The sequence below is a fragment of the Monodon monoceros genome, unplaced genomic scaffold (assembly GCF_005190385.1).
Source record: "Monodon monoceros isolate NGI ecotype Baffin Bay Population unplaced genomic scaffold, NGI_Narwhal_1 Super_Scaffold_17, whole genome shotgun sequence".
NCBI classification, from domain to species: domain Eukaryota; kingdom Metazoa; phylum Chordata; class Mammalia; order Artiodactyla; family Monodontidae; genus Monodon; species Monodon monoceros.
Window position 1 is genome coordinate 19,598,868 of NW_021703773.1, and position 19,194 is coordinate 19,618,061.

The window sequence follows — 19,194 nt, forward strand, 5'->3', positions numbered from 1 at the left end:
TACCTGTTGTCTCCAGGGCATTCCCTACAACACAGAGGACCTACCTGCCAAACTCCACTCAGCATCTTCTCGTGCTTGTGGGAACCCAGCCTGCAATAAGAGGCAGCCACTTTTTCGAAAGTTTTTATTGAAGTACAATTTACACACAGAAATTGAATATATAAATTTCCAGCTCGATGTATTTTCACAAACTGAATATGAGGTGTAATCAGATCAGCACAGAACATTTCCAGCACCACCAAAGAGACAATACTTCTAACACTTCTAGACAATACTTCTAATAAATACTTTTTTAAATGTCTAATAAAACGTTCACTGAGTGTAACAGTCCTTTAGATGTATGACAAGGGAAGAAAGAAAGGAGCAATCTGACATTATTTCCTAAGATGGTGTGCAGAGCTCAAACAAACAACAAAAGATTTAGGCTTTAAATACAAAATCTAGAATATTGTATAGCATGGTTTTCAATATGTATATTGCTTAAAACTGATTTTGAAAGATGCTCATTAATACAAAAAGGCTAGTTGTGGGCTTTCCTGGTGGCGCAGTTGTTGAGAATCTGCCTGCCAATGCAGGGGACACGGGTTCGAGCCCTGGTCTGGGAAGATCCCGCATGCCGCAGAGCAACTGGGCCCATGAGCCACAACTACCGATCCTGCATGTCTGGAGCCTGTGCTCCGCAACGAGAGAGGCCGCGACAGTGAGAGGCCTGCGCACCGCAATGAAGAGTGGCCCCCGCTCGCCGCAACTAGAGAAAGCCCTCGCACAGAAACGAAGACCCAACACAGCCAAAAATAAATAAATAAAATAAAATAAAAATTTTTTAAAACAGACTAGTTGTAAAATAGCTACAATGTATATAAAAGTGGCATGACTCCTTCCAGATTAGCCTTGAGAGGGTCTCCTGGATTCTTCTGTAGGAAAATGATGTGTGTTGGGACAGTATCACTGCACATCAGTCTGGTCCTGCTTTGTGTGTTTTCCAAGCTCTTCTCTCTCATCCTTTACCTCAGGGCCATTTCCCTCCCTGGCAGAAACAGAGTCCAATAGACCCCCCGGTGAGATTCTCTTCTCAAAACAGGTTTACAGAGCCCGCTTTTCATTTCTGAGAAACTAGATAATTGGAAGACAAGGAGAATTGAGAGAAGGTAGAGTTACTTGAAAGGGAGGGCACGATGTGAAGGGTCAAGGAGAGACTCTGAAGACAAACTAAGCTCCTTCCAGGGCTCTTCCTACGCCACACCCTCCTCACCACACATCACGCACATACACACACACATTCCACCACACATGCCACACACACATCACACAAAACACATACCATGTATCACATATCACACACACTACCACAACACACCGCATACACACACACACCCCACACACATTCATACTCCTTACCCAGTGGATAATGTGCCTTGGCCCGACACCCTGGACGTTTGTTTCCCATCTGGTTGGAGGGCAGGAGACTCAGATGCTGCGTGAAGCGAGGCTGTCTCCCACCAAAATGAAATCTGATTAAATTGGTGGAGGAAAAATTTCCTTTTGAACCAAGAAGTTGTGGATCCACCATCACCGTTAAAAACACAGCCCAGAAAAAAAATATCAGTTTTGAATGTTGCTACTTATAATTTATAAGAGTTTACTATTTGAATCATGAACTGGAAGAAAAAGGATCAAGGAGGCTAATAAAAGGCAATATTTAAAATACTCAAGACTTAAAAAAAATCTTCCTAACAGATAAAGAATGAGGATTAGAATTAGGAACTCAAAAGGATGAGCATTAATGCTTTGAGGCCATCACAAAACTAGATGTAGAGGTTCCATCAAGGACGGAAACCAGGACCGTGAAGGCAGGAATGAGAGTAGGAGAAGGCATATTCTGAACTCAGATATAAGTTCATGGTCAGAACTGTGAGAAACAGAACCACAGATCGCAGTATTCAAACATGCAAAGAGTCTGGCTAACACAGATGCCAAAGCTTAGTAAGGAACTGTTGGTAATTCACATGGATTGAGTAGTTATACCTTAAAGTAGGTAGTGCTCTAAGTAGGTAATAAGGCACCAGAATATTGATTATCTTGCCATGAGCAGTGCAGTTAGTAAGTAGTAGAGCCAGGATTTGAACCCAGGAGATCTGGCTTTACTGCCTTTGCACTTCATCTTGCATCTGGCTAACCCAGAGGCAGATATGCTATGAAACTAGTCAAACTTAAGTTTCAAGATCCTTATTCGTTTGAGACCCTCTAAGATCCTGGACCTAATGTTTTACTTTGTAATTTTTTATTCTTTTTCTTGACAAGGACTCTCCTCATTTGTATAAGCTTCAGGCCTCACAAAACCTGGTTCCTTCCTGCTGGCTGTCAGTAAGAAAGCTATCACAGGACATCCGGATAAGTAATACGTCTCCTTATATGTATGATCTCCTATGGTGGGGGGAGGGGGCAGTGCTTTCCTACCTTTCTCACGCCGGGGCACACATCTAACATGTTTTTATAAGGCAGTAGAAGGAGGAAGAGGTTAACGAAAATTTCAGAAGTGGAGACCAATTAAAATAAAGAGGTTTATTTGGGGTATGTTCAAGAAGCACTTGAATTGTGTTCCACCTGACTACAAAATGGGGGGAGCTTATAAAGGCAAAAAACTGCAAGGTTACATATTGTTTGTCAAGAATTAAGATTGGGGACTTCCCTGGTGGCACAGTGGTTGAGAATCCGCCTGCCAATGCAGGGGACATGGGTTCGAACCCTGGTCCAGGAAGATCCCACATGCTGCGGAGCAACTAAGCCCATGAGCCACAACTACTGAGCCTGCACTCTAGAGCCCGCGAGCCACAACTACTGAAGCCCACGCGCCTAGAGCCCGTGCTCCGCAACAAGAGAAGCCACCGCAATGAGAAGCCCGCTCACCACAACGAAGAGCAGCCCCCGCTCACCACAACTAGAGAAAAGCCCGTGCGCAACAACGAAGACCCAACGCAGCCAAAAATAAATAAATAAAGTTATTTTTTAAAAAAATAGAATTAAGATTGGAGCTGGCAAGAAGTAAGGGTGCTTGTTTAGCAGGATTGGTTGAGGTTCCAAATGATTAGTTGGGAGTGGGGTACTTTGAAACTACAAGGTTGCAGCTGGCAGCTGCTAGCAGATTTTGTTTTAAAAATGGCTGGTGGTGTTCTTTGATACAGTTGAGAAAATTCAAGTTCTCAGCGATGCAGGAAAGTGTGTGAACCACAACCACGTGGCCACCTGGCTCCATTTTGGATGCCTAAACCGAGGTTGCTACAATTTGATTTTTAAATGATCTTAAATATGTCATCAGGTTCACAGCTGGTGGTGACCACCCTAAGTCCCAGCCAGAGGCTAATAGGATCAAGATTTTAGGGGACCTCTAAGCCCTTGAGTACCACTGAACGAGGCGCCGTGGTTGAATAAGGCTACATAGCTCATTCCCCTAGGTTCAGTACTTCAAGTGCTAGCAGAGCTAATGATAGGAATGTTCATACCATGTCCTAGGAGCCCAGAGCAAAGGTGTAAGATTGTCAGGTTTGGAAGAATGAGAGTGAGATTACCACTTTATAATAGTTTTTATTTTTATTTATCTCCTATTTATTATAGTAATTTTTTAATTGGGTAATGAGATGCTCACAAGTGTGAAGAGCAAAAGGACTTCCATGAATGATAACAAAATGATCCATAGGGTTTGTTTTTTTTTTTTTTCTCCAACTGAATTTTGTGTTAATACTTTTCCCCCTTAAATGGTAACACCTACCTCGGAAGTATTTCAGAGATTTTGGTGCCAGTGTTTTCCATATTCCACACAAGCATGCTATGGCTTTTCTGTCCCCTTTCTGACAAATTGCAAAATGGAGTCTCTAAAGGGACAGGGGTGAGGCTGACAAAAATTCATCATGCACCATGGATTATTTGTTTCTCGGTGTTCTCACCTAATTATCACAATGAGTGGTATTTCCCAAATTTTTGAGAAGAGGAAAAGTAAGGCTATGAGACTTACAGCAACTTGCAGAAGTTGAAACATTACTTTGTGGTGAAGTTCAGTCCTCCAGCCAAGGGCTGCCTGATTTCAAAGCCCAACCACTGTTCCCCAATTCCTCCCAGGACTGGGTTTTTTTGGCATACATACAGTGCTTCTGGCAAGACCATAGGGCAGAGGAAAACATGTTCACTTGTCTTAAAGCTGTGTGTCTGCAACTTCAGTGTGGAAATGCCAGTGAGTAAGACATCCTGGACTCCCTGTAGTACACATTAAGCTTTTGTAGCGGGATGTATGACCTTCAGACATGTGCCCGCAGTATCCACAGGCAGCTTTCCAACCTGCAGAGAGATACTTGGGGAATAATTAGAAATGTACCCAGAGGTTTATGTACATGCACATTCATCACAGTGTCGTTTATAATAACTACAAATGGAAAACAATTTAAAATGTCCCACAGTAGGGGAATTATTAAATAAATTAGGGACACTCATATGATAAAATATTACTCCCATTAGGAATTATATTTTCCAAAACAATTACTTTTAATACACGATCCTATATTATTTCTGGATGCTGGAAGATGGAAAAACAGCTGTAAAGAACATTACAAGACTAATTGGGAATTCTTTAATTAGACTATTTATTAGATATCATTAAATAATATTTATTGAATGTATATTTATTTTTTTTGCGATATGCGGGCCTCTCACTGTTGTGGCCTCTCCCGTTGCGGAGCACAGGCTCCGGACGCGCAGGCTCAGCGGCCGTGGCTCACAGGCCCAGCCGCTCTGCAGCATGTGGGATCTCCCCAGATCGGGGCACGAACCCGCATCCCCTGCATCGGCAGGCGGACTCTCAACCACTGTGCCACCAGGGAAGCCCTGAATATATTTTTTTATATAATAAATGTAATTTAACAAAATGTACTAATTCTTAGAAGATACGTATGTATTTAAAGATAAAAAAGCTGTATTTTCAAGAAATATCTAATGATGAGAAGGAAGTGCACAATATATATAATTTAAGGTAATTAATTTTCATTTTGCTTAAAATATACATAGAAAAAAATTAGAAATATACACACCAAAACATAACATTGGTTATATGTGTAGTGAGATTACATCCAACTTTTATTTTATTTTTTGTATATTTCCACATTTTTCTTTTTTCCTACTGTGACCTATTATATTTTGTTCCCACTCCTCCAAGGTATAAGCACAGGGAGAAATCTAAGACTAGGGAGAGGCTGATTGGGCACATCATTGAGTTAAATTAGTGCAGGTGGGCCTTGTAAAGTAATCCAAAGTAAGATAAGGTACCAATAAGCTCAAAGAATAACAGGTCAAAATTATGTCATGGGAGGGGGAGGGATAACTAGAGCAGGAGGGTCGATAAAGACCTGATTTGAAGAATGGAGTTTTATTGGTAAATCAGATTTCAGGGCAAGATATGTATAATATTTTATTTTTAAGGTACTCAAAGGAAAACAAAGAAAAAAATTTTAAAGGTAATCAAACTGCAGTCCTGCATGGAATCCTATATGACGTCCTCCAACCTCAAGACCAGACTGTCCCCTCTCCTCCAGCCACCTGTGGAGAGGTTGGGAAGGAAATGGCAATGAATCTGGATTCCATTTGGTAATGTTCACTACAAGAGGCTACCGGTGACTTGCTATCTCCTGGGGAAATTGTCCATTCAGGAAAGGGTGGAAGAGGGAGATTTGGGAAGGAGAGGGGGAGTTAATGGGGGCATAAAAGGGATAGCTTGAGTGATGGTTAGCAGGTTCCTTGTGGGACACCATTCATGTTGAAGGGAATGTCTTTGTCAAATGTTCTGTCTGAGGCAGTGAGACCCACACCCTTGAACAGTGCAAGGGGATGCATTTGCCAAGCAAGGGAGCACTTCTTTAAATGTTTCATTCTGGCCACTCTTGCTCCCATCCTTACCACCACGTCTGCTTGGCTTGGAATTTGTATCTAGGAACCCTGGGTGAAAATTTTCTTGCACCTTTTACATAGTTATTTATGCAAACCCAGAAGAGTAAGAATAATATAGATTTAATCTTCCCCCCGTACTCAATCAGTGGCAGTCCCAGTGTAGATAATCATGCAGCCAAGATCCACTCAGGATGACTTTCCCAGAGGGAAAAAATATGCTGGTTTCCTCAGCAATACCGACCCCTCTGGGACAAAGAGAATAAATAAATAAATAAATAAATAAATATAAGGGCTATCACCAGGATTATACTACAGTTAAATGTAATGTACACTAAATTAAAATGTATTACTTTTATATTCATTTATCAAAATTTTTAAAAATTCAATTTTTTTTTGTAATTGATGACAATATATTCAAATATGCTTGGTGTTTGCTATTTATAATTTACTTCTTAGCTTTTTGAGATGATAAATCAAGAAATAAGGGCTTCCCTGGTGGCGCAGTGGTTGAGAGTCCGCCTGCCGATGCAGGGGACACGGGTTCATGCCCCGGTCAGGGAAGATCCCACATGCAGCGGAGCGGCTGGGCCTGTGAGCCATGGCCGCTGAGCCTGCACATCCGGAGCCCATGCTCCGCAACGGGAGAGGGCACAACAGTGAGAGGCCTGCGTACCGCAAAAAAAAAAAAAAAAAGAAATAAAATTCAGTAAAATGAAAAATGGGAAGCAGCCACAAATTATCTGAAAAGGATGTGACTGGCTCACCTCCTCCACAATTCTCTGAGTATATGTGATGTCAGGGTGAAAATGCAAGTAGGGAATTCAAAGAACAGAAGAGGGCATTATCTGGGATTTAAAGTCTAGTTCATGTCTGCTCCCTACCTTTGAGGGCACAAGATTAAAATGTATAAGGTTGAAAGACAAAGCAGATCTAGATTAATGAGAAGGGTGAACAGAGACCCTAAAGTAAACCCAGTTACTGACCTCCTTCTATGATTTTCTATTGCTGATTAAGAGGTTCAGTTATCAACTTTTCCTCACTTCTTCTCTAATTTACAAACTAAAACCTGTGATCAATTTTTTCTTAATAATTTTGCAGTCATGCATGGGTTAAATCCATCAGTTTTCTTGTCAGAGACTGAAAATACTGACACTAACTTATCTGAGTAGGAAGAGGCGGGGAAGGGGTGCCCTCTGTGACTGGTGACATCCTGCAAATGAGAGCAAGAAGGAAGAAATTAAAGAAAAAGAAAAAAAAAAAAAAAACCCTGTAAGGACAGAGCACTAAGAATGGGGAGCCTGAGTAAGACCAGCCGAAAGAAGCATCTTCACTCAGTCACTACCCCCTTCCTAAACCCTGGCATGTTGGGATAAAGAGTAGGCTTGATCTGGTCTTACAGAGATGAAAAGCCTTCTGCTCATAGCAAATAGCAAAAGTTCAGAAAATAACCTTATATAAAACTCGAAAAGTCACTTGGCATCCACAGCCTTGAAACATTTATTGGCTAGGGACTTTGCTCTGTCATCTTTGAACATATTAACAAACAACAAAAGGTTCCATCCTCTTGTGAATATGGTAACACGAATGCCACGATGATATTCACACATATCTTTGTAGTGTCTGAACACATAAGTCTTCCTGAGTACAAATACTCCAGGCCCCATGAGATGGGAAGAAAATCGACTTTTCAGAGGAGGCTGAGTCATGAGTGAAAAGGAGAACCCATACCTCCAGTCCCCTGGAGGAGCTGGGATTGCCCCGGCACACAGAGCTTTGCACGTAGGACAAAGACACATGCAAATAATAAAGTTTTTTAGAGTCAAATAAATAAATACACTTGAAGAAAAATGACATATATTTATAAAACTGGCCTATGAAAATGGGATTCTGGTCAATAGGAACTAGTTCTATCTCTCCATTTTCAGTGATCAGCACATACAGGGGGCAGTCTAGATAATGAATTTGGTTAAAGACACAGGATATGATCAGCTTTCTCCTATTGGTATTAGAAGTTGATTGTCCAATTTGGCTGTTCATTGGGGGCTCAAGTTAATGGAAATTCTTGGGGGTTGGGGGTGGGCTTTCCTTTCAGATCACCTGATGTTAATACTGTCAATGCATTAATCATCCTAATTAATAGTCACCTGTTGGTCTTAGACCTCATTCTCAGAGAAGGCTGAGGGAGCCTCCCTCATACATGGTTATTCAGTGAGCAGATGGTAAGAGGGCCTGTGTTTGCCCCTTCATTTGGGAAACAAGGGGAGATGATGGGCCTGAGAGCCTCTTGGAAAGAGGCTGGAGGGAAACTGTAGATAAGGGACTCGTCTGTCACATTGTAGAATGCTATGTGTCTGGACTCATAGTCTAAGAAAACACCAACCTTATGCACTGGCTCTCTAACATGTTGGCCTTTCAAAGGTGATGAGACCCAAAGACTATAATCATCTCCAATTTTTAAGCCTGTAAGTGAGAAGAGGTCCCCTGGAGGCTTGGGGAGATTCCCCTTTCTGCTCACTGAGTCCTTGCAGATGCCCACCTCCCACTCAGTCTTGTTGCCCACTTCCACCTCCCAGTAGTGTCTCCCGCAGGTGAAGATCTGAGCGCCCAGCACCGTTGCAGATTGTTCAAATCTTTCGGGGTTGTCAGGCAACTGCTGTCGGGTTCCTCCATGTTTCACACTTTTCAGATCCTCAGACAAGACAAGATAGGCGTTGGCCGTGGCTGGATCTAGAGTTATATCCACTGCAAGAGGGAAAAAGAATGAATCCTCATTTGCATTCTAGAAAACCCTCTTATGTACGTGGAATTGAAATTAAGGTCTTAGTATCTAGTCCTATTTTTTAAAACTTAATTTAGGTGAATGTGGTGGGTAGTGTCTCGGAGCCCCTTTTAGTGTTTTACAAAACACAAGAGAGTGAATCTCTAAAAGGAAACGAAAGAGAGTCATGTCAAGAGTGATATTGGATCTCTGATAATGGAATGGAGGTAGTTCTGTTTATAAGACCGTTTTAGAACTAGGAGCTATTTATCCACACAGGTCGTATCTTTTGTCATTTGTATTTGCTTTAGCCAAGGTTGGTTATGGTTCTTCAGTTGGGGTGGGAGAGAAATATAGTTATCACTTACTGAACTTCTACTTAGGTGCCAGGCATTTTCTGTACATTATCCCATTTAATTATGGCAAGTATTATTATCTTTTTTCCATTTTCATAAAAGAAAAAACTGAGGCTCATAAAGGTTAGGAAATGGGGCCAAGATGACAAAGTTACCGAGTGTTTGAATAGCAGCTCCTAATCAGCATTTTTCATTACGTCATGCTTAAGTGCAACTTCTTACGAGTTAGTGCAACCACCGGTGACCATTTGATGAAACACATTTTGAACCACTGAGAGAGCTCCTCTCCCAGACTCCTGGGAGGAACTTTCATTGATTATCCAGACAAGATTAGGCACCTCATCATACCATTTCAAACTTTTATTTATAGATCAAATCCCAATCACTAATTCTCTGTTTAATATCATTCTCCTCAATCTTACTGTAAGTTCTACAGAAGCAAAGGCAAGTCTGTCTTATTCATCATTGTAAGTACACTCAGAGACTGATAGCACAGTACCTACTATAGCACATAGTAGGCACTTCTCATATATCTGTTGAGTCCAAAGTCTATTAGGCCTTCTTCTGAAGGTCAGATTGTCAACAAGATAAAAGGTGAAAACTAATGCTGACCTCTAGATGTTAGCCAGCCTAAATATTTAGAGCATTTTAAAAGAACATTCTTTGAATGTTCCCTCACTGAGATTTAAGAGTTTAAATCAGCTTTTATCCTGACAAGAACAAAGGTAGAAATGCAGAAACCCCTGAGGAGGTATGTGTATGTGTGCATGTGCAAGGCAATGGGATGAACAAAACAACAATGAAAACAAAGGTAAGAGCAGAACTCAGACAGAAAACAAAACCAGATCAAACATCAATCAAGTCCCGGTGCTTCTGTCTGTTCCGGCAGGGATGGTCTGTGGCCCCCATTAACTCTGAAGACCCCTGGAGGTTCAAAGCATCAGGCTGACTTACTGCTAAATTTTCTTAGCATCTCTCTCATTCCAGTGATGTGGCACAGAGTCAGTTCCGTGGTGATGGCCTCTGGACACTGAAGCAAGAGTGGCTCACTCCTACAGGAGGGCAGAGAGTCACTCAGTCTCCTCTGAGCAGACCGCATGACCTGCTCCAACTTGAGAATCCAGCTCATTTTGCCCCAACAGCATGGACACTCTCATCCACACTCTGATAACCTATTGCATCAACACGACACCCCAATAACTGAACACAGAATTGAAACCTACCTTTCCAGTATTCCTCTTACATCCTAAGGGTATAAAAGAAAGGTTAGTTTTTGTGCACTTTGATCACTAGCAAAGACTGAATCTGTTTTGGATACAGTCCTTTGCAAATTTTGCAGAATCCCCTTCCCATGGCTCTAGAACACCTTGAGTGGGAGAGCATATGGTAGAAAAAACCTCAAACTTCTAGGGGTGAGCTCTTTTGAACGCGAGATGGTTCTCCCAATGACTAGAGATCTCTTTTTCTCATATTGTCACTTTGTTTAGAGAATCTATTGCTGAGAAAGGAGCCAAACTATTGGCTTCATTATCCAATGCCTCCAGGAGGTAGAGATAAGAAAGGAAAGTAGCCCAGTGAGAGCTGAAACTACACCTGTGTACAGTTGGACTGGGTTGTTGGGAAGGCACCAAATTAAATAGCATTCTGTGGAGCCAGTCAGGAAAGAGACATGAAGCTGGAGACTGGAAGCTGGAACATAGCTTAGTTTAAGAAGGTCCCAGAGAATGCAGTAGTAGCCTAGGAAGGCAGTAGAGCAAAGATGGTGAGGATTTGGGGCTCAGTATACACAGAATACCTGGGTTCTATCACCTACTAGCTATTTGACAGGCAAACTATCTAACTGCCATAGGTCTGAATTATTAAACAATTGCTACTATTAACCCATTTTGTAGATAACAATCACCTGTTGTAAATATCATAATAGTATTTAACTTTATCAGGTCTTTTTGAGGATGTAATTTAATGTGCCTAACACCTAGTAAATGTTCATTAAACTTAAATTTTTTATTTGGCAAAGCTGAGGTTGCAGCAAGGCAGGTGCAAAAAAAAATTGGAGTCATCATTTGACTTGGTTCGGATGTATATTCCTCTGTGTTTTTCCTCCTCTTCAAGACTTTATTTATACTATATAGAACACTCATTCTTTAGGAAAACTTTTTGGGGGGCCAGAACTTAATTTTTCAGGTAAATAAGGAAAAGTTTATTTTGTATGACTTGAAATATAATAGGGGACTACATGTGTTTTCTTCCATGAATTTCTCCAATGTTCTTACCTCAAATGACTCTATGATCGAGTTCTGACACATGGACTCTATCTGTCCAGTTGTTTTGCTCAGGCTTTGAATTCGCTGGGTCAGCTTGATCTCATGGTCCCTCAGTCTCCTCAGGTTCTCTCTTTCTTCCGTTTCCAGTAGCTGGAGCTGCAGCTGCTCCTCCTCCTTCAGGAACTGGTGCATTTTTGCATATTCTGACACAACAACCTGTTTACAGGTCTTTGTCTCTTCCTGCCATCACGCGTGTGTACACACACACACACATGAACAATATAATAAAGTTAGTAACAGAAACACTTATGCAGATTTTTAATCCTTACAAAGTTCAAGAGTTCCATTGTGACAATTCTTGAAACCTGACACATAACACATACAGTCTATTGACTAGCTGGGTGGATAGTTTGATATTTTAGAAGATGTGTGTACTGTAGCTATAGTAGCAAAGAAAACCAAAATTTCTACTCCTAGGAGGCTGTCATTCTACTGGGAACAATGAAAAGTAAACAGTCAAGTAAAAATATAATAGATGGTGATCAGTACCATTATTTTTAAAAAGTAAAGCAAAATAGGGCTTCCCTGGTGGCGCAGTGGTTGGGAGTCCGCCTGCCGATGCCGGGGATGCAGATTCGTGCCCCGGTTTGGGAAGATCCCACATGATGCGGAGTGGCTAGGCCCGTGAGCCATGGCCGCTGAGCCTGCGCGTCCGGAGCCTGTGCTCCGCAACGGGAGAGGCCACAACAGTGAGAGGTCCGCGTACCACACACACACAAAAAAAAGTAAAGCAAAATAAAGTAAGGAAAAAAATTAGGGGAGGGACTTCCCTGGTGGCGCAGCAGTTAAGACTTCGCGCTCCCAATGCAGGGGGCCCAGGTTCGATCCCTCATCAGGAAACTAGATCCCACATGCATGCTGCAGCTAAGAGTTTGCATGCCACAACTAAGGAGCCTGAGAGCTGCAACTAAGGAGCCCACTGGCTGCAACTAAGGAGAACACATGCCTCAATTAAGACCCAGTGCAACCAAAGAAATAAAACTTTTTAAAATAAATAAATAAATAATAAATAAATAGATAAATAAATAAATAGGGTAACTGCTTAGTTCTTTAAAAAAAATAGGGGAAAAAACATGCATTCATTTATTCAACAAATATTTATTCAATGAAGTAGGCAATGGATCACATACTAGGACTAGAAATGATCATCACAAATACTCCCATGTAAGAACTCAAAGATTATTGGAATAATCAGATACACGCTTATTTTTTTAATATTTAATAAAACATTTAATTCTGTGCTTTGCTAGACAGCTCAAATTCTGATCTGTGACTAACCTCAAGCTTTTGTTCAGGTGTTCTAATCCACACTACTATTTTGCTTTAATTTCCCTTTCTGTTTATTTCTTTTTTATCTGCCCTTTTTCCCCAAAAGGATTTGAGATGTTCCTTTTTCTGTCAACTTCCATTCTATGTTATATGTCTTTAACTTGTATATTTAATAATTATAATCAGAGCAGAAATAAAGGTAGCCACCATGTGGTATAGGTATACCAAGAAGGGAGAAATAAGCCAGCCTGGGGATGGGAGAATTTGAGATGAGTCTTGAGATTCCCAGATGGACAAGCAGAGGTGGGCAGCCCAAAGCAAGGATACTCCATGTTATAGGACTGGGACTGGAAAATTTTGTCATTTTCCCCTTGGTATTTCATGACATGTCCCTTTAGTCCTCCTCATAGAATCACATACAAGATGCAAAAGTGAACCAGATACTGACCTTACACAATATCACTCTCTCCTTCTCATGGGTTAATATAACCTGAGTTTCATTTTTCTTTTTACGCAAAATATTTAGGATTTCCTGGAGTTTCTCCTGCAATAGAAACAAACTCTGTGGCAAATGAGCAGAGCACCAGGTCATGAAGGGGTCTTGAGGACCAGGTACAAGATGACTGAGACTCTAGATCAAAGGGTGAAGCAGGACCCACACCAAATTTGTGGTCTGGTGCCTGGAGATTAGCACCCATGAATGTCACCCATAGAAAATATTATGGGAATTAAGCGATGGAACCTGATTTGTGTTCTGAAATTTATATCAAGCAGCCAATCTTACTTTATGATGCTCCTCAGCCTCATTCGAGAGATTCATTCTGTTTATTCCATGACCTTGGGTTGAGGAATCCTTTACACCCTGCTCATCATCAGACAACACCTTAGCAGCAGCTAGCATTCTCTCATAGCTGCCTTGGTTGCCCTCACTCTGCAGCACCCGGGATCTGAGCTGCTTGCTGATGCCAACCAGCTTCCCCAGATGCTCATTGGGCTGGAAATGTGGGATCTCCAAGGTCCTCCAGCACTCAGGACAAGATAAAGGAGTGTTATGTTCCTCCCAGCTTCTCAGGAGACACACCAGACAAAAGCTGTGCCAACACTCGGTGGTCACTGGGCCGGTGAAATAGTCCAAGCAGATGAAACAGGTCAGTTCCTCCCTGAGATTCTCCATCAAATCTGCTGTAGACATTTTCTCAAAGGACATCAGAGCAAGGTCACGCCTTTATTCTGGGATTAGAAAATCCTCCCTGAGAGTCTACTGTTTTGAGTAACAAGTGGGTAATCAGTTGCTATGGTGTTATTACATGAAATTCTTATTCTCCTCTGTGACTGATTTCACCAGTTGACACAAAGCCAATTATGACTTAACGTGGAACCTCTACATACTGGGTTCATCATCAACCCCAAACTTTTGAGGAATCTCATCGTAAAAGCAAGCCATGTGCTGGATACTGAGGATACTTGCTCCCAACAGTTGTCATTTCAAGAGTCGGTTACTGTATATGAATAACATCATGAAACCGTTGAAACACATTGGTTTTACGCTGGAGGTTTGGGTAATTTGGTGTAAGCCAATACAGAGATTTAAATTATGATGATCTCTGATAATATCTGAATTGGAATCTCCTCCAAATCTTTTAGAAAACTCCACTAATGGAATCTAGTTGAGAAACTGAAGGAAGAAAACTATAATATATATTTCTTCACTCATTAGGCCATTTTCTTTCTTTGACCAAAGCCTACAAACTTTGTGCTCCTTTATCAGGTACTGTGTCCTTTTTTTTTTTTTTTGCGGTACGCGGGCCTCTCACTTTTGTGGCCTCTCCCATTGCAGAGCACAGGATCCGGATGCGCAGGCTCAGCGGCCATGGTTCACGGGCCTAGCCGCTCCACAGCATGTGGGATCTTCCCGGACCGGGGCACGAACCCGTGTCCCCTGCATCGGCAGGCGGACTCTCAACCACTGCGCCACCAGGGAAGCCCGGTACTGTGTCCTTTGATTTAATTTTATTCATCCCCCAAAATGAGAATAATTCCAATGAAGTATTCCCTGACTTTCAATGTACAATGGATTACTAGAGTTATATTTATTGCTCTGCCCTGCAGACCGTGATACTCACCTCTCTGCTACCATAGAAAACATCAAAAACATCATTGTTGTTGGAAGTTGCCTCAAGGAGCCATTACATTATGGAGTGGATGGAAAGACATATTTTAGGATAAATATAATTTTGCTCACTTATTTTCATTCTTTGAAAATGTTTAAACTAGGCCTTCTTAAACCTCTTATCACTTCTTACTGGACAGAAATTAAATGTGTAGACATTATTTTTAGACTGACGAAAAAATAAATATATAGTATACAAACTGTGTGCAATGACGTCTGAGATTAGTGCCAAATCCTATAAATTTGCTGTCTTATGCTCATGAGTCCCTTCTTGCCATGGCCCATCCTCCACTCACTGCATGCCAAGAAGTGGAATCTTAAAAGCTTAAAAGCTCAGAGTCTAACCAGTTCTGTCCTCCCATTAAGTTCATACCTTATTTCTATTTTTCTCCTGTCACTCTCCAGCTTGGCAACCTTCTATGGTTCTCCATTACCTGTGTTATTCCATTAATTCCTTTCTGACTTTCATGGTTCCAACTGATTCTTCTTTCCCACTCATCTCCAGCAGGATGTTGAGTGTTTCCTTACCTTGAACTTTTGTTCAAAAAGGAATTTTCTAGCCCGAAATAGTTCTTCCTCCACCTTCCTTCCTCCTAGTCAAAACTCATTTTTCTGAAGTCATTAATGTTTTAATCATACATCCTTTGTGAATGAGTGGGATGAGATTTTTTGCTAGGAAAAGGAAGAACTAGAGCAAAGAGTTATACTAGCTTAAATAGGAGGAGTGGTAGTATCAGTTTGGGGTCATGAAATCTCTACTGTTCAGATTGCTTCTATGCTAGTAACCAGGGGCTTCAAAATATTGTTAGGAGTTAGTCTCAAGTAAGGGTCTTACAAAATACACATACACACACACACACTCACACACACACACAAAACCAAAAAACTACACTAACATGAACTGCCATCTCTGGAAAAAGGATTTATGAATTACCACCTACATTCAGTGTGTTATTCACACACAAACTCAGGAATCTTTAACATTGACCAGAATCATTAGAATAAGCCCTACCATAGAGTTATGGTATATCACAGAGCCTGTATTCCAATTTGGAATGGGGAGACTGGCATGTTCTAAGTTCAAGTCACACTGATCCGTTCCATCCCACTTCCCTCTTCCAAATAAACTCCTTTCATAAACTCAACACAATAACCATATCTTAATCATTGCTGACTAGAAGGATTCTTTTGCACGTAGCAAGGGCTCAATTTGTCTGTAAATAAGTTTTAAATGAACAACGAGGGGAACCATATTGTTGTAGAATCACAGTCTTTTATCTAACTGGAAACCAAGAGATCATATAATCCAACTGCCTGCTAAAGATGATGACGAAACTAAGACAAATAAATTGAGTTGATTCCCTGAATACTTACTCTGAGTCAGGCCAGGGCTAGGAAGCTGGGTCTCCTACCGCCTGTCATTCTCTTCTGTCAACAGTACACTGCATCTCACTTGTTGTCTTGTGAGTGGGTGAAAATTTCCAGTTATGTCAATGAAACGAATATGGCTCAAGTGCTTTCAGAACGAAATTAGAGAGCTATCATTATGGCGTGATCAGGTGACAAGCATCTGAATTCACTGGCTACACTCACTATTGGGAATGCAGACTTTTTCTTTACCTTCTCTTTGAACACATTGATTAGGCTTAATTCACAGATGAGGACGTTTATAGAGTGGGCCAGACTTCCCAGAATACATTACACCAACCCTCGGGTACTGTACTGCCAGATGTGATTTCTGAGATCAGCAACTCAAATAGCTTTTTCTCTGGCCTGTCTCCTCCTATGGAGGTGACAGTAAGGATACCCCAAGAGGTCCACAGTCACAACTGTCACCAACATGCAATTAAGGTTGGAACACACAGAAAAGAGGAACCTTAAGGATACAGTGAGGGCTGGGAGTTCCCTGGCGGTCCAATGGTTAGGACTCAGTGCTTTCATTCCAGTGGCCCAGGTTAATCCCTGGTCGGGGAAGATCCCACAAGTCATGTGGTGCAGGCAAGAAATATGTATATATATAAAAATATATACAGTGAGTGCTTATTCATTGATATACATATATATATATTTATATAGTGAGGGCTTATTCATTGGTGAAGGCAGTGGATTAGATAGGGACATAATTTGAAAAATATATTGCTTGAAAGCCTTGTTTTAAAAAATATGTCTGTCATTTCGTATCAGTGTGGAAAAGATAGATTATCCAACAAACGGTTTAGGACAAGTAGGGGTAGCCATCTGGGAAAAAAAAAAAAAAGTTGGATCTCTGCCTAACAGTTTACACCAATGTGTATTCCAGATGTGTGTGTGTGTGTATGTGTGTGTATTTTCCCCATTCTAATCATGAATTTCTACTCATATTACTTCCCTTTGTATTGCTTTTTCACCTTATTATTTTATTTTTGTATGTGTTTTTGTTCTAGATTACCCCACATCTATTTAACAAGTGAGAAGCATATTTGTTAAACATATGGCCAATTATTGCATCCAAAGGATGAAGCACATTGTAAAAGGAGATAATTGGTAACTTAGTAGAAATTTAAAACGGAAGACTTAGAGAAGGCTTTTTAAAGCATGCTTTAGAGTTTAGCCACCACTAAGGAAAAAATGAAGCTAAAATAACTAAAAATTAAATATTTGTATACAGCAAAATAATAAAATAACCAAACAAATGTTTGAAAATTACAATCTAGGAAAGAGACTTTGGAACACGTGTGTCAAATACCTTATCTTAAATTATGAAGAGGTCATCAAAAAGTATACTTAAAAATAGTAGCTCTTCTTATTACTATATAGCCATTTAAAAATAACAGATCTATTTATATACACTGACATGACATGACATCCATTAAATGATATTAACGGGGAAATACATTTTTACTCCCCCAAATAGCTTAAGTATAAACAATAAAAATTAGGTTATATATGTATTTTTTCCTACAAAAATGAGGCCATGCTATAGAGGTTGATAGTGTATCTGTATACACAAAGGCATAGAAAAAATATGGAATTTCATGGATATGACACCAAAAGCACAGACAACAAAAGCAAAAATAGACAAGTGGGACTACATTAAACTAAGAAGCTTCTATACTACAAAGGGAACAATTAACAGAGTAAAAAGGCAACCAACAGAATAGGAGAAAATATTTGCAAACCATGTATCAGATAAGAGGTTAATTTCCAAAATATATAAGGAAATCTTACAACTCAACAGCAGAAAAACAACAACAAAATAACACAAAACTAATAACCCAATTAAAATATGGGCTAAAGGGGCTTCCCTGGTGGTGCAGTGGTTGAGAGTCTGCCTGCCGACTCAGGGGACGCGGGTTCGTGCCCCGGTCTGGGAGGATCCCACATGCCGTGGAGCGGCTGGGCCCATGAGCCATGGCCACTGGGCCTGCGCGTCTGGAGCCTGTGCTCCACAACGCGAGAGGCCCACGTACCGCAAAAAAAAAAAAAAAAAAAAAAAATGGGCTAAAGACTTGAATAGGCATTTCTCTAACAAAGACACACCAAAGACTAACAGGTATGTGTATAAAAAGATGCTCAATGTCACTAATTACCAGGGAAATACACAACAAAACCACAATGAGATATCACTTCACAGTTGTCAGGAAGACCATTATAAAAAAAAAAAAAATGTTGGTGATGATGTGGAAACATTGGAACCCTTGTACACTGTCAGTGGGAACACAAAATTTTCCACACTATGCAGGAAAATAGTATGGAGATTCCTCAAAATACTAAAAATAGAACTACCATATGATCCACCAAACCCACTTCTGGGTATTTGTCTAAAAGAATTGAACTCAAGATCTTGAAGAGCTATTAGCACTCCAGTGTTCATTGCAGCACTATTCACAAAAGCTTAGATGTGGAAACAACCTAGATGTCCACTGATGGATGAAAAGAAAAAGAAAATGTGGTATATACACACAATGGAATTATTCAGCTTTTAAAAAGAAGGAAATCCTGCCATGCATGACAACATGGGCCTTGAGGACATTATACTAAATGAAATAAGCCAGTCACAAAAGGACAAATACTGGATATTCTACTTATATGAAGTATCCAAAAGAGTCAAGTGCACAGAATCTGAAAGAAGGGTGGTTGTTAGGAGCTGGGGCGGGTAGGATGGGAAGTTGCTAATCAAGAGTCATAAAATCTCAGTTATGCAAGATAAATAAAACTGAAAAAGAAAGAATGAAAAAGTATGAAAAGATACACACCAAACTGGTAGACTTTGGTATGGTGAAATTGGAGCATTGGAAGGAATCGCTTTTACTTCTTTGTATATGAAAATAGACTTTATTTTTTTAACCATTTAATGTATTTTCAGCATTTTTCCAGTAGAGAAATATTGGGGAATGGGGTAGGGTGTGG

General features: G+C 40.6%; 1 protein-coding gene across 1 annotated transcript; it reads right to left on the reverse strand.

Annotated features, from left to right (window-relative positions):
• Positions 1 to 8,119: 8,119 nt before the first annotated feature.
• Positions 8,120 to 13,827, reverse strand: TRIML1 (tripartite motif family like 1). The gene is made up of 6 exons (XM_029226209.1): positions 13,420 to 13,827; positions 13,084 to 13,179; positions 11,316 to 11,546; positions 10,266 to 10,288; positions 9,997 to 10,094; positions 8,120 to 8,670 (listed from the first exon to the last, which is right to left on the reverse strand). Exons 1-6 carry the CDS (start codon positions 13,825 to 13,827, stop codon positions 8,120 to 8,122), a joined length of 1,407 nt encoding a protein of 468 aa, XP_029082042.1.
• Positions 13,828 to 19,194: the final 5,367 nt, after the last annotated feature.

Coding starts and splice junctions, on each gene's coding strand:
- TRIML1 (XM_029226209.1), bottom strand. CDS start 13,827: ATGTCTACAGCAGATTTGATGGAGAATCTCAGGGAGGAACTGACCTGT. Junction 10,289..11,315: donor CGATCATAGAGTCATTTGAG/GTAAGAACATTG, acceptor TTATACCCTTAG/GATGTAAGAGGAATACTGGA. Junction 8,671..9,996: donor GATGCTAAGAAAATTTAGCA/GTAAGTCAGCCT, acceptor TCCCTCTTGCAG/TGGATATAACTCTAGATCCA.